The following is a 26340-nucleotide window of genomic DNA, read 5'->3' as shown; positions in this document are numbered from 1 at the left end:
AGCCCATAAACATGAGAAGATCTGCGGGTGCTGGACCTCCAGAGCAACACCACACAGAATGCCGGAGGAACTCAGCAGGTCGGGCCGCGTCTACGGAGATGAATAAACAGTCGACGTTCCGGCCGAGACCCTTCATCAGGTCTGGAAAGGAAGGGTGGAGGGGAAGGAGGCTAGCTAGAAGGTGAGACGTGAAGCTGGGTGGGTAGGAAAGGTAAAGGGCCGGAGAGGAAGGAATCTGATGGGAGAGGAGAAGGAGAAAGAGAAGGAAGAGGTAGGAGGGGAAAAGAAGAAGTGGGGAGTGGGAGGGAATATTTTTCACTGGAAGGAGAAATCGATATTCATGCCATCAGGATGGAGGCCACCCAGATGGAATAGAAGATGTTGCTCCTCCACCCTGAACACGTTGTGGAACAAGAGAGGGCCACGGACCAACATGTTGGAATGGGAATCGGAATTAAAACGTTTGGCCACCAGGAAGTTCCACTTTTGGCAGATGGAGAGGCGCCGCTCGGTGAAGCGCTGTGATTATTATAAAATTTACGATAATTTGCAACAAGTACATAAATAAAAAAACAGTGCAAGAGAGGAATATCAAGGTGGTGTGTGTATGGATCATTCAGAAATCTGATGGTAGGGGAAAAGAAGCTGTCCCTGAAACGTTGAGTGTGGGTTTCAGCTCCTGGTGGTAGTGATGAGGAGGAGGGCATATCCCGGAGGGTGCGGGTCCTTAATGATGGATCAGTTCCTGTTCTCGCTAACATTAAGTGCAAGGTTGTTGTTATGACACCGCTCAACCAACCGACCCATTAAATCCTACACGCCTCCCCTAACGCCAGCAACAGCGGTATTGCCCTGAAAATTTATAGATGGCATTTGAGCTGTTATTGGTCAAAGTTCATCAACCGTCCCCCTCTCATTTGCACCCGCACGGCTCACTCTCGGACTCATCCCCACCCCTCACCCTGATTCCATTGTCAGTTTCTGGTATAACTTCGTGCCTGGAATGAGCTGGCAAGTACAAAATGGGCTGAATGGCCTGCAGTTCAGCAACATTCTGTGATTCGATGTTTTTCTTCTCTCATGAATAAGGAGGCAATGCTCCCGGTGTTGTTCGCCCAGCAGCGAGGTGTCCTTGCTAATCTGAATTGAATCTAATTGCTTTCAAAGACTTGTGTTTCACTCTGGGCATCACCACTCCTCTACTTCAGCACTTAAAAAATAACTTTGTGCATTTCTGTTTGTGCTCCAAAATTTTTCGCCAGACAACATTTTAAAACTAAACTCTTGCTACAGTCCACCAGCACTTGCACCGATGGACCGGCAAAAACTAATTCGGTGACGTGTCCTGAGCGTCTACACTCCGCCTCTTATCCTGTCCATCCCGCAAAACGATTGGCGGAGAGGGTAAGAAACCCCGCGTTGTGATTTGCGGCGCTGTCCTAGAGTTTGGTGACGATTGGCTAATTATAAGTGTCAATCAAAGCAAAGGCTATTGCCTCACGTCTGATGTCCTCTTACGTCTGGCAGTAAGACAGAAATACTCATCTCTGATTGGGCAATATGGCCTGTCTGTCATACCGAGGACGGGACAGCAGTGTTGGTTACGCCCCTCTGCCCAACACGCACGCCGACCGGCCGACGGGAGCAGAAAGACCGTTTCCGATTGGCTCGACGACCCAAGCGGCCTCACCTGGCGTAGGCGGCCCTCCCCCCGCTGCGCGCACAGCGATTGGGCGTAAATGGACGGAGGAGGGCGGTGATTGGCTGAAGGGGTTGGCAATCAGCGGCTGCGGGTGGGGGAAGCAGGCGGCGGCGGCGACGGAAAAGCGGGGGGCCGAGTTCGGGTGGCCAAGGAATCGGGGGCCCTGAGGCCATGTCGGTCTTGACCCGCAGGTCGCGACGGGCCGAGCCGGCGGCCCGGGACGCCGAGCGCTGGCGGGACGGGCCGGACGACGAGGAGCGGCAGCAGGTCGAGCAGCTGGAGGATGAGGAGGATCCGGGCGACGCCAAGGAGCTGCGGCTGACGCTCATGGAGGAAGTGCTGCTGCTCGGCATCAAGGACCGGGAGGTCAGGCCGCTGCTCGCCGCGCTGGGTGGTGGGTGGGTCGGGGGTAGTCGTGCAGACATCGGGCCTTCATGGAAAACAGGGCGGTGGGTTCCCGGATCTCCAAGGCGATCGGGCCGTGAGCCACTGGGTCTCCGGGTTAGGCCACTGGATTCCCGCGACGAGAGGACCGGGCCTGCCTGGAGTTCGGGGAGTTGTCGTAGTGGATCTCCAGGCAGATCCTGGATCCCCCTGGTGCGCCGGGTAGGCCACTGAAATCTCGACGCAGAGTGGCCACCAGATCTCAGTGGTTGTCAGGCCTGTTGGGCCTCTGGATGGCCAGGTAGCCAGCTTGGTTTCCATGGAGATCAGGGCCAGAGTTGCTCACTGGTTCTCCACTGGGATAGCTGTGGGCGGACAGCTGCATCTCTGGTCTCCACGGAGGTCAGGCCAGTGGGCCACTAGATCTCTGTGGAGATCAGAGAAAGGTTGGCTGCTGGATGTCCGTTTAGATCGGGGCAGTGGCCTGTTGGAGATTGGGTTGGCGGGAGACTGGGTGCCCATGGAGATTGGATGATCAGGAGGTCTACTGGATTTCCCTGGAGATCAGGACACTGAGCCACTGGGCCTTTGGTGATCAGGTGAGTTGGACCACCAGATGTCTAGATGTCCTAGGTATCAGTGGAGATCAGGGCAAGGTTTGGCTGCTGGAGATCAGGGTGTGGTCCACTGATCTCACCGGAAATCCCTAATTTCTCATAGAGGAATACAGATAATTTTGATTCTATTCCACTAGATCCCGTGGTGTGCCATATAGGTTACTTGCTGGTGTGAACAGCTTCACATTTGTCACAGCAGTCAGACTATTCAGTTGCTATTGGAGTGGCCTTCGGGGCACTGCATCCTGTAGGGTGTGGTCGTGAAATATCTGGAGTATGAGGCGCAGATGTTGTGCATCACCTGAATGTACGGAATCATCCCTTTGTTGTTGGCCGGAGATGGCTGGGTGCATACTGTGGGTGTGCTAATCTCTCTCTGTCTGTGAAGGGAATGGATATGTCTGGTCAGATCAGATTTATTTACTTATCACATGTATGTGGAAACATACAGTGAAAGGCATTAATTGCATTAACAGTCAAAGGCATACTGGTTAGTAGGTCAATTGGTCATCATAAGTCGTTCTGTGATTAGGTTAGTAATGTTAAATATGTGGGTTGCTGGATGGTGCAGAGAGCCTTTGTATCTCTAAAACTTTTTTAACTTACATGATCTAAGGATGTGCCGGGGGTAGCCTGCAAATGTTGCCAACGTAGCGCGTCCACAACGCTCACAGAACAACACTAGCAGCAACAGAGCGACAGCAAAACACACCCCTTCCACTACTCGCCCACACAGACAGCTCCCCAGCCCCAAGACAGGCTGCCTCTGGGCCTTCAGCCTCCAGACACATAGATAGTTAGAAATACCAACTGTGGAAAGGGGAACAGTTATTGTTACGGGAGCTGAGAACCTTTATCAATACTGAATATTGCAGTTCCTCTTTATGTTTCAAAGTAATGGAATCATCTCCCACCACCACTTGTCCATTTGTTCATGACCTGACCATTGGCTTCCCGTCCACCATTGTCAGTGATGCCCCCACCCCCTTCAATCATCTGCCCCTTGTCCCACCTCTGTGTTCCCCTCTCAGTAGCATCAGGGCAAAAATTTGGCCTCCATTCCTTTGCTGACAATATTTACGGTGGCATGGGGGGTTAGTGAAATGCTTCTCAGTGCCAACTGTAAGATTGGGGTTCAGTTCTTGCTGGTGTCGGTAAGGAGTTTGCAGGTGGGTGTCCTTGGGTGCTTTGGTTTCCTCCCTCATTCCAGAGACACCAGTTAGGGTGAATCAGTTCTGGGCACGTTGTGTTGGTTTTGGCCGCACCGCCCTTCCAGCCTTGTATGCCGTTGACCTCACTACTCCTCCTCCTCTCTGCCATCAGGTCGACCAATTTTCACCCCCGTAATCCCTACCTGAGCCGCCCACTGATGAAGCCCTCATCCATGGCTTTGTTAATTCTAGAGTACAATTTTCTGGCACCCTCCCTGCCCTCTGTAAACACCAGCTCATGCTAAGGCCTGGCTTGTTCCCTCTTCCTTTCCAGTCCTGAGGAGGGGTCTCGGCCCAGTACGCCGACTGTTTATTCTCCTGCATAGATGCTGCCTGACTTGCTGAGTTCCTCCAGCATTTTCTGTCTCTTGGATTTCCAGCATCTGAAGAATCTCTTGTTCGTCCAAAGATCTGCTGCCTGAGGTCCTAAGGATCGGAATCAAAATCACGTTTATTATCACTGCTTTGTGGCAGTAGTACAGTGTAATACCTAGACAGAGTTACTGTAAGCTATGGTAAGAAACATAAAAAAAATTAGTGCAAAAGGAGACTAAAGTCGTGTTCATGGGTTCATGGACGATTCAGATGGAGGGGAAGAAGCTCAAACTAATGCATTGAGTATGTGTCTTCAGGCTCCTGTACCTCCTCCCTGATGTTAGTGATGCTCTGGGTGCTGGGGGTCCTTAATGTTAGATGTTGCCTTCTCGAGGCATCACTCTTTGAAGATGTCCTAGATGATGGGGGGGTTTGTGCTCAGGGAAACCTAACACTTCCAGAGTCCCATTCACGCAGCTAAGCAATTCCGAAAATCCTCAGGCTGGTTTTCAAATTTCCCTCCTCCCTGCCTCTCTCCTGTCTTTGCATCCATAGCCTATTCCTGCTTCATGAATCCCAGATCTCTGCGTTCCCTGAACTCCGGCAGTGGGTGGTCAAGCCTGCAGCTGGAGGGATCCCGAGCACTGGAGTTCCCTCTCTGAACCTCAGAGCACTGGAGTTCTCTCTCTAAACCTCAGAGCCTCGCCCTCTCCCTCGAAAACAGCCCCGAGTTTCGGGTTGAGCCTAGTGTTCAAGTTTGTTGCTGAAGTAAATTTGTTATCAGAGTACATACAGTATATGTCACCAGGGCCTGATTAAGCTAGCGCGGGGTCTGTAGCGTATGTTATAAAGGGGCCCTAAATTTAAAAAATGCACAGAAGTATTAAAACATAAATAATTTACTTGCATAGTAAAGTAATTCAATTTTTTCATTTGCTATACAGCCAGATAATACGACAAATGTCTGACACTTCAGTACTAGTATTACTTACGTGCAGGTATCAATTTCAAATGTCAAAAGTAACAAACTACAATTTAAAAGTTAGATTTTCTAGATTTAGCATGAGCAAATTTGTTGATGATACTGGAAATGTCTATTTCAAGCAGAAGTTCAAGTTCACGTTCAATCTGTTTTGACCCATGGTACTCTTTTTTTTTTAATCCTTTTCTGTTTTGAAAATGAGCAGTTGGTAACCATGAGTGACAAACAGATGCGCAAGGCATTTTATACATTTGGAAAACATGACTCCAAAGAATGATCAGTTATCAAACGGTACAACTGTAACTCTACGAGGTCTTGTTTGGCGCCAATATGAGAAGCAAGATCAGTTTTCAAGAGTTCAGTAAACTGCACAAATTCTTCATTAAGACTTTCTTCCTGATCTTCGGGATATGATTTCATAAGATTTGATGACCTCTTTACGATCCCTTCAGGTGTAAACGACTGTAACTGATGAAGGAATCCAAAAACACCATTCACCTATAGATAAGCTTTCTGCCTTGTTGACAGGGCAGAAAGCAAGCTGTCAATAATGGCAAGAAATGTTCGGCTTTTAAACTTCTGAGAAGGTGTTTGAGGTTCAACAAGTGGATCAAGAGTACTGGAACCTCTGAAATCATCATACGTGCAATTTTGCTTGTGTTTTCTTCGAGTTTGCTGTTGATAATCTTCACACTTAGTCAGATCCTTGGCTTTTTGCTCAATATCTGAAAAAGTAGACCACATAGCTTGAATATATCCATGCACGGATTCATAGAGTGCACAAGCTGTGTTCAGGTCTTGGCCAGAAGATTGCAAAGAAGCACTGGTCATTTGAAAATGCTGTAATACTTGATCCCACAATATGACCATTATTCCTGTTTCCAACTTCATCATGGTTGAAAGTAGTCCACGAGCCTGTTGTCGACACTCTGCCTTATGATCATTGTTATTTGAAATGTCATCCAAGACTTGTTTTATTGCAGAAAAGCTGTGTAAAAGTGCTTTTGCTGCATCTGCACGAGCTGACCACCTGGTATCTGACATTCTTTTCACAATGGGCAAATGAGCACCACCATCAGATAATGCAGCAGAAAGGAGATCCCACCGATAAGTAGAAGCAGAAAGAAATGTGTACAGGCTTTCTACAAATTGAAAGAAAATTTATGCTTCTTGGCAACTTTCAGCAGCACATTTTCCAACCAAATTTAGTGAATGTGCAAAACATGGAATGTAATCCGCAAACTCATTCAGCTTTTTAATTCGTGCTTGTAAGCCACTATACTTGCAACTCATGTTGCTGGCATTATCATAACTTTGACCACGGCAGTCTTTTATATCAATGTCATTTTCCATTAAAAAGTCAAGTAAACTTTGAGCAAGCTGTTCAGCACAATGACCTTCCATGTCCAAAAACTTCACAAATCTTTCAACTGGTCCAGACGGCAAAACATAGTGCACAGTCAAAGTCAGCTGGTCCACATTAGATATATCTGGAGTTAGAATCCAATGAAACAGAATAATACTTGTATTTCTTCACTTCACTGATAATGTGATGCAGTATGCTGGATCCAATCAGATTGATGAATTCCTCACATGTTGTTTTAGATAGATACGATTTATGTCCCCTTCCTTGGTTTGCATGAGCATTTGTACCATGACACAGCAAGGAGCCAACACACGCCTGCACACACATGCTGTACCATTCAGCATGCGGCTCCCCCGGCATGAAAACAACAGCATTGCCAGATCGTCGTCGTTGTGGCGTGGATGAAATTACAGAGCGTTGCGTTACCGGTAGATACAAAGCAGTTTCTTTATTCGACAAAACAAGGTTACAGCGGGCAGAGACCCCTGGCAGAATAGGTCTAACTTCCTTGTGATTGAGGCTCGATATTTATTTCCTAAACACAAAGGACAGTTCACAGTTACAAGTACAGACAAATTCTTTGAAGTTTTCACATCTTTTGATTAAATTCATTCTACCAGCGCCAGTATGCCTAAGCTGGCGTTCATGGCCTTTAGGAATGCAAGTTAAAATCCATAATACATTATTTGGTATGTTACGTGCTAACATAGAGGACAATTCATATTCAAGAAGCATAGATATGGTGTCTTTGCAACTACCTGTAAACTTAGCATTCTTGTCTCAGAGGCACCAGAGATGCATTGTTACAAATGAAACTGGGTTCAGAGCTCTTAGGAAACGCATTGTTATGAACTCAGTCCTCAGTACTTGGTCAAAGAACAGAAGACTGAAGTCATTTATTTAAGTGTAAATGAATCGTCTACCCAAAACTCACTCTAACAGTTGTGAGAATACGGCGAGATGCCGATTTCACCAGACTGCAGGTTGCAAGCATTTAGTGCGGGTGGGGCCCGTAGCATATGCTACTTTTGCTACTAGGTTAATTCGGCCCTGTATGTCACCATATGCTACCTTGAGATTTGTTTTCTTGCAGGCATTTAGAGGAAAGTTTAAAAAAAAATGCAATAGAACTTCAGAAAAACTATACAAGTGAAGATCAATAAAGAACCAATGTGCAAAAGAAGGCAAATTGTGCAAGTGAGAACAAAATAATATCGAGAGCATGAGTTGTAAAGAGTCCTTGAAAGTGAGTCCGTAGAGTGTGGAGTCAGTTCTTCACCACCCTATCCACATGAGATTCCACCTTCAGGGGACTATGCACCATTATTCCTAGATCCCTCTGTTCTACTGCATTCTTCAATGCCCTACCATTTACCATGTATGTCCTATTTTGATTAGTCCTACCGAAATGTAGCACCTCACATTTTTCAGCATTAAACTCCATCTGCCATCTTTCAGCACACTCTTCTAACTGGCCTAAATCTCTCTGCAAGCTTTGAAAACCTACTTCATTATCCACAACGCCACCTATCTTAGTATCATCTGCATACTTACTCATCCAATTTACCACCCCATCATCCAGATCAATAATATATATGACAAACAACATTGGACCCTGTACAGATCCCTGTGGCACACCGCTACACACCGTCCTCCAATCTGACACACAGTTATCCACCACTACTCTCTGGCGTCTCCCATCCAGCCACTGCTGAATCCATTTTACTACTTCGATATTAATGCCTAACGATTGAACCTTTGAGTATAGGAGTTGGGATGTAATGCTGAAATTGTATAAGGCATTGGTGAGGCCAAATTTGGAGTATTGTGTGCAGTTCTGGTCACCGAATTATAGGAAAGATGTCAACAAAATTGAGAGAGTACAGAGGAGATTTACTAAAATGTTGCCTGGGTTTCATCTCCTAAGTTACAGAGAAAGGTTGAACAAGTTGGGTCTTTATTCTTTGGAGCGTAGAAGATTGAGGGGGGACTTGATAGAGGTATTTAAAATTATGAGGGGGATAGATAGAGTTGACGTGGATAGGCTTTTTCCATTGAGAGTGGAGGAGATTCAAACAAGAGGGCATGGGTTGAGAATTAGAGGACAAAAGTTTAGGGGTAACATGAGGGGGAACTTCTTTACTCAGGGAGTGGTAGCTGTGTGGAATGAGCTTCCAGCAGAAGTGGTTGAGGCAGGTTCTATGTTGTCGTTTAAAGTTAAATTGGATAGATATATGGACAGGAAAGGAATGGAGGGTTATGGGCTGAGTGCAGGTCGGTGGGACTAGGTGAGAGTAAGAGTTTGGCACGGACTAGAAAGGCCGAGATGGCCTGTTTCCGTGCTGTAATTGTTATATGGTTATATTGCTATATACACAGGATTAAGTGTTGTGAAAGTTAGCTTTCTGCAGCAGCTGACAGTACATTACAGACATGACAAACATGATGACATAAATTTTATTAACATAAATTATACACACCTTGCAGAATAAAACACATAACAACATCGAAAGGCCTGGTTAGAGTGGATATAGTGAGGAGGTTTCCATCTGTAAGTGAGTCTAGGATCTGCAAACACAGGCTCAGAGTAAAGGGGAGGTGAGGGTGGTGAATCTGTGGAATTCATTGCTGGAGATGGCTGCAGAGGGCAAGTCACTCGGTGTATTGGAGCAGAGGTTGATGGGTTGAGATTGGGTTAGGAGCGAAGGTGGGTGAATGAAGTGGAGAAAAAAATGGCAGCTGTTGAATGGTGGAGCACACTCAATGGCCAACAGGTCTAATTTTGCTCCTGTATCTATGGATCCCAAACTGCCTGCCCTATATCATCTTTCTAGGCAGTTGTCAAATACTGTACTTGTCCTTTAAAACCCTTGTCCCCCAGTTACCGAGCTTCCCGGCACAGGGTTACACGAGAGTGTAGTGGTTTACAGTGCCGATGATGGAGGTTCAGTTCCTGCGGCTGTCTGTAAGGAGTTTGGAGTTGTACATCCTCCCCATGGTAGTGTGGGTTTTCTCCCGATGTTCCCGAACCCTTCCCCACCAAAAACGTACTGTTAGGGTCAGTGAGTTGTGGGCAACAGACAATAGGTGCAGGAGTAGGCCATTCGGCCCTTTGAGCCAGCACCGCCATTCACTGTGATCATGGCTGATCATCCACAATCAGTGGCCACATATTTTAATTCCACATCCCATTCCCATTCTGACATGTCGATCCACGGCCTCCTCTACTGTAAGATGAAGCCACACTCAGGTTGGAGGAACAACACCTTATATTCCGTCTGGGTAGCCTCCAACCTGATGGCATGAACATCGACTTCTCTAACTTCCGCTAATGCCCCACCTCCCCCTCGTACCCCATCTGTTACTTATTTTTATACACACATTCTTTCTCTCACTCTCCTTTTTCTCCCTCTGTCCCTCTGAATATACCCCTTGCCCATCCTCTGGGTCCCCTCCCCCCTTGTCTTTCTTCCTGGGCCTCCTGTCCCATGACCCTCTCGTATCCCCTTTGCCAATCACCTGTCCAGCTCTTGGCTCCATCCCTCCCCCCCCTGTCTTCTCCTATCATTTTGGATCTCCCCCTCCCCCTCCAACTTTCAAATCCCTTACTCACTCTTCCTTCAGTTAGTCTTGACGAAGGGTCTCGGCCTGAAACGTCGACTGTACCTCTTCCTAGAGATGCTGCCTGGCCTGCTGCGTTCACCAGCAACTTTGATGTGTGTTGATCCACAATCAGTATCCAGTTCCTAATAGACAGTAGACAATAGGTGCAGGAGTAACAGGCATGCCATGTTGGCACCAAAAGCACGCCAACACTTGTGGGCTGCCCCCAGCACATCCTCAGACTGTGTTAGCCATTGACGCAAAATGATGTACGTCACTGTATGTTTAGGACATGTGATAAATCAACCTAATCTTTATTTAATGGGAGGCCATGATAAAATCCCCAGAATCAGAATCAGGTTTAACTTCACTGTCATATGTCATAAAATTCGTTGTTTTGCAGAAATAAGTAATGTTTTAAAAAACTATGAATTACGCGCGCGTGCGCGCACGCGCACACACACACACACACACACACACACACACACACGTATAGTGGTTTACAGTACAGGCAACCCAGGTTCAATTCCCGCCTCTGTTTGTAAGGAGTTTGTACGTTCTCCCTGTGATCGCGTGGGCTTCCTCCGGGTGCTCCAGTTTCCTCCCACAGTCGAAAGGTGTACCGGTCGGTAGGTTAATTGGTCATTGTACACTGTCCTGTGATTAGGCTGGTGTTAAACTGGGGGATCACTGGGCATTTTGACTCAAAGGGCCGGAGGAGCCTGTTCCATGCCCCCATGCCAATAAATAAATAAATAAAATTAAATCGTGCAAAAAGAGATCAAAGACAAAATGAAATACTGGGGCAGTGTTTGTGGGTTCATTGTCCCTTCAGAAATCTGATGGCAGAGGGGAAGAAGCTGTTCCTGAATCATTGAGTGTGTGTCTTCAGGCTCCTGTACCACCTCCTTGATGGCAGTATTGAGAGGAACTTTGTCCATCTAAACAAAATTGCAATGATTAACATCATGTATACGGGAGCTCACTGAGTAGAAATTGGCCAATATGTTTCATACGTGACAACCGTAACTGTACTTCATTATGGGGTTGATAAGGAAGGTCTGGAGGAAGTATTTTCTTGCATTCCACAGGCTCCTTCCTCAGCCACATTTAGGCCCAGTAAATGTTTGCTGCTGTGCCACATGCCAGATCCTTGCCAATGCAAAGAGAGTCTGCCTCTGTTCACTTGGCCCTCTTCCAATCCCATGCTTCAGCCGAAAAGAATCTCTTCACACCTACCCAGGCACTCGAGCTCCAAACAAGAGCTAGTCTTTTACAAGAGAATTGCTTCGGCTGGCTTTCAAGGCATGCTGCAGATATTTTTTTTGAAAGATCTTTGCTGAACAGATCCACAGACAGTGCCTGAGGTGGTGACGTTCCTAACACTTTTGTTACTTATGGGTTTCCAATGTCTGCAGTCCTTTCCTTTCAATGTGGTGGCTTTTTCAGAGTGGCTGGCCACTACTAAAGCATACACCAGGAAATATACTTGAACTATCACCCCTCCCTCATACCCTTCACACCCTGCTGCTGCTCAGCTGACCTACAGTACAGTGTCCTGTTCTCTCCAGTAAGGGCTTCAGTCTAGCTCCATGGTGGCTCCGCTGTCCAATGTGTGGCTATGGGTATTGGTATTGCTTTGTTATTATCACACATGACCCATTCAGCCCATCAAGTTTCTTCTGCTGTTCGATCACAGCTGATTTATTTTCCCTCTCATCCCTGGTACTGGTGGAGATGGGTTTGCCATGTATAACATTGGGGTACGGTACCGGTGGGGACAGGTCTGTCACTGTATAGCACCGGGGTACGGTACCGGTGGGGACGGGTCTGTCACTGTACAGCACCGGGGTACGGTACCGGTGGGGACGGGTCTGTCACTGTATAGCACTGGGGTACGGTACCGGTGGGGACGGGTCTGTCACTGTATAGCACCGGGGTTCGGTACCGGTGGGGACGGGTCTGTCACTGTATAACACTGGGGTACAGTACCGGTGGGGACGGGTCTGTCACTGTACAACACCGGGGTACGGTACCGGTGGGGACGGGTCTGTCACTGTATAATACTGGTGTTTATAACCATCTTTGCCCTTGCGTTGGAGTTCTGTGAATCTCTTTTTAGAAGGTTGTGTTTTCTCGATTTTAGTCAGGACAAAGCACTGATGTGGTTTCAGTTCCACCTGATGTTGTATATTTCCTACTCTCACACTCTCAGGATCTGTCCATTATCTGACAGGACTTTCATTCTACAGCGAAACTCTGATGACCTGCCATCCAGTAGTTTGGATATCCTGATAGTTCGACGTCTCGCTCACTGACACGAGACGTGGGTCCGGAGTGCAAGGGGGATGTGTATCTGGCGCCGGATTCCAGAACACCTGGGATCAGGAGCACAGCTATGTTTGTGGCCGGGTGCAGAGCCCAGAACACTTCTATGTTTCCTGCTCCCTTTAAACTCGCTCCTGTAACTGGAACGTTGAAGGTTTTTAAGACTACCTTATTTGTCATGTGTACATCAGAACAATGAAATGTGTCGTTTGTGTCAACAAGCTGAGGATGTGATGGGGGCAGCCCACTCGTGTTGCCATGCTTCTGGCATCAGCTCAGCATGCCCACAACTCGCTAACCCTAACCCTGGCCCGTGTGGCTTTGGAATGGGGGGGACCCCTGAGGAAACCCAGGCGGTGACAGGGAGAACGCACCAACAATCTCCATACAGACAATGGCAGGAATTGAACCCTGGTCACTGGCACTGTAAAGCGTTGTGCTAATGGTTATGTTCACAAACATACAATTGCATAACTTGCAAAAACTAATTAGAAATGATGCTTATGGGTGTGAATAATATAATACTCCAGAAAATCTGCGACCAAAGGTGCTGGGTTATCGGAGTTTGTGCAAGGGCTTGGTGTCCGGGTGCACTGACCTCAGATTCAAATTCACATTTATTGTCATCTGACTGTATGTATCCACAGAACATGTATCACACAAGCATACATCACAAAATATTTCCACAAATAAGTTTATAATTTATAATTCAAAATGCATGTGGTGTACAGTACAGGTGAACTCCGACCTGGTGACAAGATCTGGGTGATGGCAGGGTGTTCATTACTACTGTCAGCCTGGGGGAAGAAACTGTTACCCAGTCTGGCAGTCCTGTTCCTGACGCTCCTGTACCCACTTCTCCATGGTAGTGGGATCCCCAACGATGCTCTGGGCTGTTGGTCTACAGTGCTCCCAGTAAGTATCTCAAAGAGGGGGGAAGGAGACCCTGGTGATCCCCTGGGCAGTTTTTACTCTCCACTGTAGGGTCTTGCAGTCCGCTATTTGCAGCTTCCGTACCACACAGTGATGCAGCCAGACCGGACAGTCTGCGTGGCGCTCCTGTAGAAAGTTTTTGTAATGGGGATAGGGAGTCTTGCATGCCTCACCCCTTTGAACTTCTTGTCAGCCCCAGCTCCTGTCTCTCAGCCACTGCAACCTGTTGAACCAGCCGAAGCTGGTTTGCCTAGTTTCACAAACAGGAGAAAATCTGCAGGTGTGGAAATCCAAGCAACACGCACAAAATACTGGAGGAACTCAGCGGGCCAGGCAGCATCTATTGAAAAGTCTCAGTCCAAAGATAGACTGTGCTCTTTTCCATCGATGCTGCCTGGCCCGCTGAGTTCTCCAGTATTCTGTGTGTGTTGCTGGCCTGCAGTTCTGGCAGCTTCAGTTGTGAATTATCGAGAGGCGCTCCACACCCTAGCCCAAGGGAAGCGGTGTCACAGTCTGAAAGTGGAGCATTACGTTGGTCCCCACCCACATGCCAAGCTGGACAAATGGGCGGCAACACCATAAAGGAAGTTGTTTAGTGAGCAACACACACGACATGTTGAAGGAACTGAGCAGGAGAGGAGTACACAATCGATGTTTCCTGCTATTTATGCGCTCACTGCCTCTTTTCACTCACCGTCACCTTTCTGTGGTTCCCCTCCTTCCCTTTCTCCCATGGTCCATCGCCTTCTCTCGTCAGATTTCTTCTTCTTTAGCCCCTTGCCTCTTTCACCGATTACTTCCGGCCTTCTTTTACCCTCCTCCCCCTTCCACCCACCTACCTGCTCCCTCAGCTGGTCTCACCTATCACCTGCCAGCTTGCACTCCTTCCCTTCTCCCCCACCTTATCCTGGCTTCTGCCCCCTTGCTTCCCGGTTCTAATGAAAGGTCTCGACCCAAGGTGTCAAGTGTTAATTCCCCTCCTTGGATGCTGCCTGACCTGCTGAGTTCCACAGCTTAGGAGCGTAGTTAAAAAAACAGCTGACATGTGAAGGAGATTGCTTAAATTTACGAGACAGACTGAAGAAGCCAGGTCATTGGGTAAATTTGAGAAGGTGGATAGGCTGTTCATTAATCAGGGTGTGAACGTTACACGGAGGCGGCAGAAGAGTGGGTTTGAGAAGGAAATGGATCAGTCGTGATGAAATGGGAAAGCAGCCTCAATGGGCTGAACGACCAGATTCTCCTGCTATGTCTTATGGACTGAGAGCTCAAGCTGGATTGTAAAACAAAGATGATTCTATGATGTACTGTGGACCCAGACCATTAAGGGCTTTAAAAGGGACCAATGAGACATTTTCGTAGCAAGGTACCGGAATACCAGAGGATTTTGGTGTACAAGCCCAGGGTTTTCTGAAAGTGACAACACAGGTAGGGAAGGCAGTGAAAAAGGTGCACAGGATATGTACCGTCATTATAACATAAGAACAGGGAAGTTACATTGGTCAAGGCAGAGTTGGGGTACTGAGGCTGGAATCCAAAACACTGTAAAGGCAGAAAACTCGCACCACAGCAAAGTGCTGGTCAGTATTGATTGTATTCAATAATAAGCATAAGTACAGCGAGCCGGAAGGACTGGCCTATCTACTCTCTGTCTGTATGCCTCTTTACTTGTGGAACTGAAAGCTTGTAGTTGAGCCATATCAAATATGACCGGATCAGTTCTGAGAGGCTGCAGGCAAGTTTAGATTAGATTAGATTAATTTGTCATGTATGCTGAAACGTCGGCAGCCTACCCAGTGCAAGAGTATGCTGAGAGCAACCCGCAAGTGCAGCCACACTTCCAGCGTCGTCGTAGCTTGCCCATAAAGTTACTACCCCTAACCCATACGCTTTGGCAATGTAGGAGGAAATGCGCAGGGTAAATGTACAGGCTCCTTACAGACAGCAGTGGGCATTGAACCCCAGTCGGCGATCACTGCTACTGCAGTGCGGTGCTAACCACTGCGCTGTCATGCTGCACGAAGGTCCAGCGTATCTCGGACTGAGATGAGGCTGTGAGTATTTGGAAGCTCACTCCTTTGGCCGGTGGATTTCTGTGTGTGAACAGAGGGATGTGGAGATTCAACACCTTTGTGTGTATCTCAGGGAAGTGATGTTAAAACAAGACCAACCCAAGCAGGGAGCCCATAAGCTGTTGTTTGTGTTGTGGCTTATCTTACCAGATCTTCTGAACCGGTGGCTCCTACACAAGCTGTACATTTTGAGTTTGCTAAGAGCAACTGTGAGCAGACTTTTTTTAAATGTTTGCGTAAGGACTGCCTGCAGGAAGATACAGTAAAGAGATCCTGATGCAGTTGTTGAAGGTGTGGACTGGTGTGATTATGATCTTACAGGTATTAGGAAGAGGTCCATTCGGTTCATATAATAGGTTCCTTTTCTCACATTCCCTGGGACGTAGAGGCGGCTGTTCAGCCCGCTGAGTCTCTGCTGGACCTCGTTCCCTCGTTGTTTACCCCTATAACCCATTGTACCAACATTGCCAATGGTTGCTCCCAGATTGAGTCGAGCTGATAAAGTTGTTAACAAGGCACGTGGTGTATTTACCTACGTTAGTCGATGGATTGAGTTGAAGAGCTGTGAAGTAATGTTGCAGCTCTATAAAACTCTAGTTAGACCACGCTGGGAGTACTGTGTTCACTTTTGGTTGCCTCATTATAGGAAGGGTGTAGAAGCTTTGGAGAGGGTGCAAAGGAGATTTACCAGGATGCTAAACACACGGGATTCTGCAGATGCTGGAAATACAGAGCAACACACACAAAATGCTGGAGGAACTCAGCAGGTCAGGCAGCATCTATGGAAATGATTAAACAGTCGACATTTCGGGCTGAGACCCTTCTTCAGAACTCACCAGGATGCTGCCTGGATTAGAGAGTGTGTCTTATGAGGAAAGGTTGAGCAAACTGGGCTTTTTTCCTTTGGAGTGAAGGAGGGTGAGAGGTGAATTGATAGAGGTATACAAGGTGATCAGAGGCAGACGCACAGATAGTGGACAGCTAGAGACTTTTCCCCAGGGAGGAAATTGCTAATACAAGGGGCATAAGTTAAGGGGGAATATCAGGGGTAAGTTTTTACACAAAGTGGTGGCTGCATGGAACTCCCTCCCAGGGGTGGTGGTACAGGAGACACATCGGGGATGTTTAAGAAACTCTTAGATAGGCAGATGGAGGCGAGGAAAATGGAGGGCTATGCAGGAGGGAAGGGTTAGATTGAGCTTAGAGTAGGTTAATAGGTTAGAACAACATTGTGGGCCGAGGGGCCTGTAGTTGGGGGGGGGGTGTGGTGGTTGGAGGTAACCTACTGCCAATTGACCCACTAATCCCCACTTCTTCAGTGTGTGAGAGGGAAAAGGAACAGAGTGGGGCAAACCGCCAAAGTCAGAGGAACATGGAAACCCGACGCATACAACACACAGAGACTTAAACCTGCAGTCACTGAAGATGCGAAGCAGCTGCAGCAGTGTTGTAATCATCCACCTCCTTGTCCTCAAAACCTGTACCGCTCCCTTTTTAACCTTTGCTCATTACTGTTCCTACGTTCGGTTTCAGCACACCTTATCTGATTTATCCTTTGTCCCTGCACTCGTTCTTGGCTCAGAAGTCTAACTGCTTTTCTCTAAAGCACAGGGTAACCCTGGCGTAGCAAGTAGCACTTCACTAACACAGTAGTGTAGCAGCCAGCTATTGGGGTCCTGTCACTGTAAGGAGTTTGCATGTTCTCCCCATGACCATGTGGGCTTTCTCCGGGTGCTCCGCTTTCCTCCCACATTCCGGAAAGGTATGGGTCAGGATCACTAAGTTGTGGGCATTTTGCGTTGGTGCCACTGGAAAAATGGTGACGTTTGCAGGCATCCCCAGCACATCCTCTGCCTGTTGGTCACTAACACAAACAACTCATTTCTCTGTACACTTGACAAATAAAGCTAATGTTTAGATCTTTAGTGGTGTTGGTGGTGTTGTAGATAGTGTAGAGGATTGTCAAAGATTGCAGAGAGACACTGATAGCAGAAGTGGGCTGAGAAGTGGCAGATGGAGTTCAACCCGGAGAAGTGTGAGGTGGTACACTTTGGAAGGACAAACTCCAAGGCAGAGTTCAAAGTAAATGGCAGGATACTTGGTAGTGTGGAGGAGCAGAGGGATCTCGGGGTACATGTCCACAGATCCCTGAAAGTTGCCTCACAGGTGGATAGGGTAGTTAAGAAAGCTTATGGGGTGTTAGCTTTCATAAGTCGAGGGATAGAGTTTAAGAGTCGTGATGTAATGATGCAGCTCTATAAAACCCTGGTTAGGCCACACTTGGAGTACTGTGTCCAGTTCTGGTCACCTCACTATAGGAAGGATGTGGAAGCATTGGAAAGGGTACAGAGGAGATTTACCAGGATGCTGCCTGGTTTAGAAAGTATGCATTATGATCAGAGATTAAGGGAGCTAGGGCTTTACTCTTTGGAGAGAAGGAGGATGAGAGGAGACATGATAGAGGTGTACAAGATAATAAGAGGAATAGATAGAGTGGATAGCCAGCGCCTCTTCCCCAGGGCACCACTGCTCAATACAAGGGGACATGGCTTTAAGGTAAGGGGTGGGAAGTTCAAGGGGGATATTAGAGCAAGGTTTTTTACTCAGAGAGTGGTTGGTGTGTGGAATGCACTGCCTGAGTCAGTGGTGGAGGCAGATACACTAGTGAAGTTTAAGAGACTACTAGACAGGTATATGGAGGAATCTAAGGTGGGGACTTATATGGGAGGCAGGGTTTGAGGGTCGGCACAACATAGTGGGTCGAAGGGCCTGTACTGTACTGTGCTGTACTGTTCTATGTTCTATGTTTAGTCTTGACTTGCTTGTCAGATCCACAGAAATAAACAACTGCTTCTCCCCCAGGGGATTTATATAACCCCTCCTGTTTGCTCAGGTTTGTAAACGGGGCTGCTAACGGTTAAAAAAAACTCGTCTACCCATCTTAACTTAACCCTTTATTGCAGCTGGCCAACAGCTCACTCCCCACCATACCTCTCACCCTATTACTGCTCAGCTCCACAACCCCTGTGGTAAAGAGTGAAACTTGTCTTCAGAATTATGAAATTGTGATGTAAATTCCTATATATATATATATATATATATATATTTCCCCCCTCCCCCTCTAGCTCTCTCTCTCCCCCCCAACTTTCTGATTAACTTTCCATCTTTCTTCTGTCTCTCTCTCTCTCCTCCCCCATCTCTCTTTTTCATTCTCTCCCCATCTGTCACCCTTGCACCCGCTCTCCTTGTCTCTGTGATGTGAGCCCACTGATTTCCTCTGCCTGCTCTCTCCCTCAGGGCTACACCTCGTTCTGGAATGACTGCATCTCTGCCGGCCTGCGGGGCTGCATCCTGGTGGAGCTGGCGTTGAGGGGGCGCATCCAGCTGGAGCCCGTCACCATGCGCCGCAAGAGCCTGTTGAATCGCAAGGTCAGTGCTGGGATCAGGCCTGAAGCCGGGCAGTGCAGCAGCAACCATGGGCAGCCCCTTCAGGGTGAAACTTCTCTGTTGCCTTTGTGCATTTTATCCGTAAAGTGCATTTCAGTGGTTTAGAAAGTGTATGGAGTGTTGGCCTTCTTTAGTCTGAGGATTCAGTTCAAGAGGCCACAAAGTAATGTTGCAGCTCTATATAGCCTTTTATAGGCACCTGTTAGCCTCGAGAGCATGGATCTGCGCCCTGGAAGGTTTCCAGGGCGCAGGCCTGGGCAAGGTTGTATGGAAGACCAGCAGTTGCCCATGCTGCAAGCCTCCCCTCTCCATGACCCCAATGTTGTCCAAGGGAAATGGCAGAGCAGACTCGATGGGCCGAATGGCCAACTTCTGTTCCTTTGTCTTATGGTCTTATGGAAGGGCACTAGGGCTGATACAGCTTGGCACTGGTGCCATCGCAGAGCAATGTGTGGTTAAGTGCCTTGCTCAAGGACACACACTGTCTCGGCTAGGGCTCGAACTCACGACCTTCAGATCACTAGACCGAAGCCTTAACCACTTGGCCACGCGCCAACACAGCTCTATAAAACACTGGTTAGACCACACTTGGGAGTATTGTTTTCAGTTCTGATTGCCTCACTGTAGGATGGATGTGGAAACCTCAGATAGGATGCAGGAAGGACTTAACTGAATTAGAGAACATGTCATATGTGGAAACATTGTGCGACCTAGGACTTTGGAGCGAAAGAGAATAGAGGCAACTGGATATAGGTGTATAAGATGAGGCAGAGATTGAATGGGCAGCCAGTGCATTTTTCCTGGGGTGGCAAATGCTAATACCAGATGTTATCTTTCTAAGGTGTGTGGAGGAAAGTCAGAGATAGGGTGTTTTTGTTCTGCACTTTACTCAAACTAATCCCCTCCTCTTATCTCCCCTCCACTTTTGTTTCAGGTCCTCTTCAAGTCTGATGCCCCAACTGGCGATGTCCTCTTGGACGAAGCCTTGAGACACATCAAAGCCACCGAACCCCCCGAGACAGTCCAGAGTTGGATCGAGCTGCTCACAGGTATTCGTCCTGCCCATGGGCTTCGGCGGGGTAGCTACGCTGGGAGCGGGCGAGTGGGGGGAGATCGGGGCCTTGAGGCACCATTGAATCCCTCTGCTGATCAGTCCTCCTGCCCTCTGACCCCAGGATCAACAGCATTCCCTCCTGTACGAGAGTAGACCTTCGTTCACTGTCTGCCAAACTAGGGATCTAGTGAAATGAGGCAGCAGTTTTATCCTCTGTGCCATCCCATGTTTTCATCACCCCTCTCTTCTACCTCAGGCTCCCAGTTTGGACGTCTATAAGTTCTGGAAGAAGAATCAGGTCTTTCAGTCCCTCTGGTGCTCTACCGTTCGATCATGGCTGACTTACTTCCCTCCTCTACCCTTCTCCACGTAACATTTGACTTTCTGACCAATCTGGTATTTATCTTATCATCTTGTGCATCTCTATCAAGTCACCTCTCATCCTCCCTTCACTCCAAAGAGAAAAGCTCTAGCTCACTCCAGCTATCCGCATTAAGACGTGTTCTCTAATTTAGACAGCGCCCTCTCTAAAGCTTCCATATAATTTCTATAATGAGGTAACCGTATCTGAACACAGTAGTCCAGGTGTGGTCTTAACCAGAGTTTTATAAGGCTCCAACATCACCTCATGGCTCTTGAACACAATACCCCAACTAATGAAGGTCAACCCACTGTACGGCTTAGAGTCGTAGGAGACTACAGCACAGAAACAGGCACTTGGGCTCACCTAGTCTGGCTGAACTACAAGTCTGCCTGTTATCCCATTGGCATGGACCATAGTCCTCCTGGCCATGTAACTGTCCAAATTTTTCTTAAGTGTTGAGGCCAACACATCATAACCACCCTATTAACCTGTGTGGCAACTTTGAGCAATCAGTGGTCTTGGACCGGAGAATCCCTCTGTTTCTCAACTGCTCAGAATCCTGCCGTTAATCACGTCTTCTGCCACTGCTCTACCTTGATCAAATCTTGTGATTACAGTCACAAGAATGCGGTGAGGAGGAGATGTGTCATCTCCTAACAACACGCAAGGCTGGAGAGAAGTTTGACGACTGGATTTGAATGGTTTGATGTGGTCGGGGTCAACCATAGATGTTCAGTCCCAGCTGTCCACGTGATACGCAAACCAGGGCAGTACGATGTGGAGAGCGAGCTGTTGCCCGTGTAGCAGGCTCCCCCTCTGCACACAGCTGATGAACCCAAAGGAACGGCAGAGACCGATACAGTTTGGCACCGGTGGCGTCGCAAGAGTTGCTAGTCAGCGTTGAACTCAACGTGGGACTGCTGCAGGGACTCCAGCGCTGGATTTTTTTCTCGGGGTTTACTCCTGAAGCCCGGCAGCAGGCGTTTGAGAGTTTTCCTTCTGGATCAGCCGCCAGCCACGGCTGATGAGCCCTATCTGCCCGAAGCGACTGGTTTTAAGGTGCCAGTAACCCGCATTCATCCCTTCTCCTGTCAGTAGAAACAATTCCGCTAAGCCACACGTGAAGTTCATGAGCTGGACTCAGTTGTCGGAGGCTACCTGAGACACATGCCATTGTGAGCATTTAATAGGTCGTGGGAGCTTATCGCCACTACCTCGCTCAGCTACAACAACCTACAGGAACCTTGAAGGGTTCAGAGTAAACATCGTAACTGATTGCAGCACAAGGTTGACATCTGGAAGGCAGACGATTTGTGATTAACTTGGACTTCAGGAAGCAACTGTGTAAATAGTTGATGATTAAAACAGAGTTGCAAGGTGATAAAGAACAGCATTATGGGACTGACTGGCTTGTTAAGCGCTGGATACAGGGAGTGTGATTCCTCTGGCTGACCAGCTGGCCTCACCTCTCAGAACAAGTGATAAGATTTCTTCACCGGAACCTTTGGAAGTCTGCATCCTGGAGAGCTGCTCCCACGATGATAAATGTCTGGATGTTACGGGTCAGGGTTAACTAGGATGACAGGGCTAAGGTACATCAGCTGCCTTCGCAGTGAAGTGGGATGAGTGCTACAACTGCCCAGTTACACTAACTGCTACACTACCAAGCCACTCTAATTTAAACAGCAATTAAATACAGAACTGGACAAATTCCTCCTGCCTGCACAATGTCCCTATCCCTCCATTGTCTGTCTAAGAGCCTCTTAAACACATCTATTGTATCTACACCACCACAGCCTCTGCCCCTGCAGTACAGTGCAGGCACCTGCTGTGCTGTGTGTTCTTAAACAAAACACTTGCTCTGCTCATCTCCTTTGCTCACCCCCTCTCATACGTGCCCTCTGGTATTAGACATGTTAACCTGAGGGAGAAAGATACAAGCTGCCTACTCTTGTAACCTTATGAACCTCTTACTTCACCCAGTTGCTCCAAATGTTGGCACCTGTAGTCTCTTTTGTCTCCCACCAAATTCCCTCCTTGGTTCTAGGGAGAATGTGGAAGCTTTAGATTATGAGGACACGCAGTTCTCTTTTATTGTCATTTAGTAATGCATGCATTAAGAAACGATGCAATATTTCCTCCGGTGTGATATCACAAAACACAGGACAGACCAAGACTGAAAAAACTAACAAAACCACATAATTATAACATATAGTCACAACAGTGCAACAATACCATAACTTGATGAAGAACAGTCCATGGCACAGTAGAAAAATTCAAAGTCTCTCGAAAGTCCCACATCTCACGCAGACGGGAGACGGAAGAAAACTCTCCCTGCCATGCCCGACCACAGTCCGACTCTGAGTTGTCCAAAAACTTTGAGCCTCCGATCAGCTCTCCGATAAGCTCTCTGATACTGAGTACCAAGCACCATCTCTATCCAAACGATTCGACCTCAATCTCGGTCGCCTGCAGCAGACAAAGCCGGGGGTTTTGGGGCCCTGCCTCCAGAAGATTCTTGATCGCCCAGTAATAGTGGCAGTGAGCCTGCGTTTCAGAAATTTCTCCAGATGTTCCTCTGTGCTTTCACCTCTGTCTCCATCAAATCAGAATTGTCCACAGCCCCTATTTAACGGATACGATATCATTTTCACCGGAGGGCTGCGCATGCGCGGCGCGCTGCTCTCTGCTCCTCCCACCGTTAGAGAGGATGTAGAGGAGATTTACCAGGAGACTGCCTGGATTAGAGAGCATGTCTTGAGGATAGGATGAGTGAGCTTGGGCTGAAGAAAGATGAGAGGTTATTTGATAGAGGTGTACAAGATGATAAGAGGCATAGAGTGGACAGCCAGCACCCTTTTTCCAGGGTGACAATGGCTAATACCTGAGGACATCCTTTTAGGCTGAATGGAGGAAAGTTTCAGGGAGATGTCAGACATTTTTTTTTACACAAGTAAGTGCTTGGCTGATACGTTAGGGACACTCCAGAGACTGTGGTTCGAATGTAACTTCTAAGAGAAGTTTGGACAAGAGTGGTGCGGAGGGCTCTGGTGCCAATACGAGTTGACGGGCTAGGCAGATTAATGGTTCAGTATGGACTAGATAGGCTGAAGGGCCTGTTTGTGGTACTCAGTGACTCTTAGAGGGGCATGTGAAGGGTTATGGCCTTTGCAAGAGGAAAAGGCAGAGAAATGGTGAGTAGTTTATATATCATGTTGTGCTGTATGTTCTAATTCTGTTGCCCTCTTTTACCCTTTGTCCCTCCTGATCCATTTTGCCCTGGGGACCAGGCGAGACATGGAACCCCCTCAAGCTGAACTACCAGATCCGCAATGTGCGCGAGCGCTTGGCCAAGAGCCTGGTGGAGAAGGGGGTGCTGACCACCGAGAAGCAGAACTTTCTGCTCTTCGACATGACCACCCACCCGGTCACCAACGACACGCTGAAGCAGCGGCTCATCAAGAAGCTGCAGGACGCTTTCCTGGACAAGTGGGTGAAGGAGCCCCAGCGCATGGACAAGCGGCTGCTGGCCCTCATCCTGCTGGCCCACAACTCGGACGTTTTGGAGAACGCCTTCGTGCCGCTGCAGGACGAGCAGTACGAGCTGGCCACCAGCCGGTCGCGGGAGCTGCTGGAGCTCAACCCAGACGTGGAGTGCGCCAAGTCGAGCAGTGGCGAGATGATCTGGGCTGTGATGGCAGCCTTTACCAAGTAATGCCCAGATTCTTTATTTTCATTTGACCAATGAAAACTCTGGTTGAGGGAACAATCTAATGGTATGGTGTTTCTCTTCCCACCCCCCCCCCTTTAAACCTTCTTATCACTTCCCCTCTTGTGTGCACCCTGTCTCGGTAAGAGTGTGCCTCTGTGTGCAATAGGGTGCTGGTAGCTCTTGGGAATGGGCCAGGGTGTACCTTGGTGGATTTATTCTCCCTTCTGCCTTGCAATCTCGTCCGTCCCCATCCCCAATCCTTTTTAGGGTACTCGATCACCCAGGATGTGGAGAAGGGGGTTGGTGGAAGAATCCAAGGAAGCAGGAAGCTTGGATTGGATTGGTGGTGGTCAAGGAGTGCTGCCATGTTGGATCGGTGCAGTGGATTATTCCGGCCTCTGGGTGGCACTGCTGCTTACTCAGCACCTTGGCGCCACCTCTTGGCGATAGTAGGTAGTACTTAAGGGACAACCTATTTTGTGAAGGAGGGGAGGTCTAATCTCTTGCCCTGTGATTGGTGAGTTGCACTTTTATTTTAGGTCCCATTTCCCCCACCTCCCGACGAACTCCCAACATGGCCCCCGACCTTGTTTTCTTACGAGTGTTCCCACCATGATGCCTCTGTTCTTGATGTGAATCAAGATGGTCTGTGCCCAATCTGTTATAGAAGACAACTCCTCTACCGCTACCCCAGGGATCAGTGGTTATTAATTACAGCATCCTCCCCTGGGGGAGCTAACACACAAACCTGACCAACAGTGGGGGAGTAGGTTGAGGTGGGATGTTTTGGAGAGGGTGGGTGACTACACCTGCGTGCTCCCCTTCCCCACTTCCACTGTGAAAAGTTATGAGGGCCACCATCGTGACCTTTACCAAGTAACACCCACGCAAGATCCATCCACCTTGTATCTTCCTGAGTTCCCCACCATCGAATGCCTTCTCTGTGTGCCATATCGGTCAGCTCAGTGACAGAAAAGCAGTGTGCTACAGGACACCCAAATACCCCGTCCCCACCAACTGCATTGCCCTCCACTCTCCCTCCTATCCTAGTGTGAGCTCTCCACTGTTACAGATGCTGTTGGGCGTTGTCCCTGACTCCAGATAAAGGCGCTGCCTTGAGTTTGGGGATTAATATAACTCCTTTATCTAATTTCTGTTGAAAGAGAACGTACTGTTTCACAGGTGATCAGCCGCGTTCTAAATTATGCCCACAATCCACCTGAATTAATTCCCTCTAGTTTGCCAATTGAAGTGCCTAACTGGTGGTGACATTGGAGCTCTTGGGAACGGGATGGGGTGTGACCTGACGCCCTGCTGAATTTATTCCCCCTCCCACCTCACAAACCCACTCACCCCCCACTCAATCCTGTCAGGGTTATGTGGGGGGAGAGTAGTGGAGCGGGGGAAGGATCAGAGGGATTAGGGGGCTCAGACTGGATGGGTGGCGGTCGAGGAGTGCTGCCATGTTGGGCTGGATGGCCACGATGGTTTATTTTGGCCTCAGGGTGGTGCTCGTAAGCCGATGTTCGCCCAGCGTCTTAGCGCCACCCCTCAGTGGGAGTCCATCATTACAGGCTGCTCTCCTGCCAGGGCTGATTTCTTCCCTCTTCCATGCACGTCCTCCTAGGTGGGTCACTCCCTCTCCCACCTCCATGTAGGCCGACGGGCATGGAGAACCAGCTACGTCCCCTAGCCGATGTTCAAGGTGAAAGGTTAGTGAGGATCAGTTCCAAATTAGCAACAAGGAATTCTCCCCAGCCTGTGCTGGTCAGTCAGGAGAGGGGCTGCTGTCGCCTTGCTTCTCAGAGCTTGGGCCAGTCCCAGTCGTGTCCCCAAGCAGGGAGTGGGAAGGTTAATTAAATCCAACTCTCGAGTCTTTTGAGGCCCAGCCCAGCCCAGTCCACTGTCCACGAGCCTCTTAAATGTGACATTGGTAATCTTTGTTAGGTCAGTGATTCAGTTGAATTTCTTTATTTTCAGCTCTATGTAATCAATGAAACTGTAAAATAAATTTAAAACTAGTTTAACAAAAAAACAGGGACTGTTGGATCATTGGGAAACTTGTTGTTGGACTGCCTTGGAGACTCGCAGCACAGAAGCACGCTCTTCAGCCCAATGTGATTGTGCTGTCAACCACCCATCTTCACCAATCTGACATTACTGTCGTTTAATTCTTCCCAAGTTCCCACTAACTCCCCCACGGATTCCAGCATTCCCCAACGTACAGCAGCCAGTTAACTCACCGACCCC

At 48.2% G+C, this 26340-nt stretch overlaps 1 protein-coding gene across 1 annotated transcript; it reads left to right on the top strand.

Annotated features, from left to right (window-relative positions):
- The first annotated feature begins 1778 nt into the window (after positions 1-1778).
- LOC140211817 (Golgi phosphoprotein 3-like) lies at positions 1779-26136 on the top strand. The gene is made up of 4 exons (XM_072281968.1): positions 1779-2068; positions 18811-18942; positions 19895-20009; positions 23669-26136. The coding sequence occupies exons 1-4, from the start codon at positions 1874-1876 to the stop codon at positions 24091-24093; spliced, it is 867 nt and encodes a 288-aa protein (XP_072138069.1). The 5' UTR covers positions 1779-1873; the 3' UTR covers positions 24094-26136.
- The last annotated feature ends 204 nt before the right edge of the window (positions 26137-26340 follow it).

This window comes from Mobula birostris, chromosome 2 (assembly GCF_030028105.1).
Source record: "Mobula birostris isolate sMobBir1 chromosome 2, sMobBir1.hap1, whole genome shotgun sequence".
Lineage (NCBI taxonomy): Eukaryota > Metazoa > Chordata > Chondrichthyes > Myliobatiformes > Myliobatidae > Mobula > Mobula birostris.
This window is presented reverse-complemented; position numbering and strand designations above follow the sequence as displayed.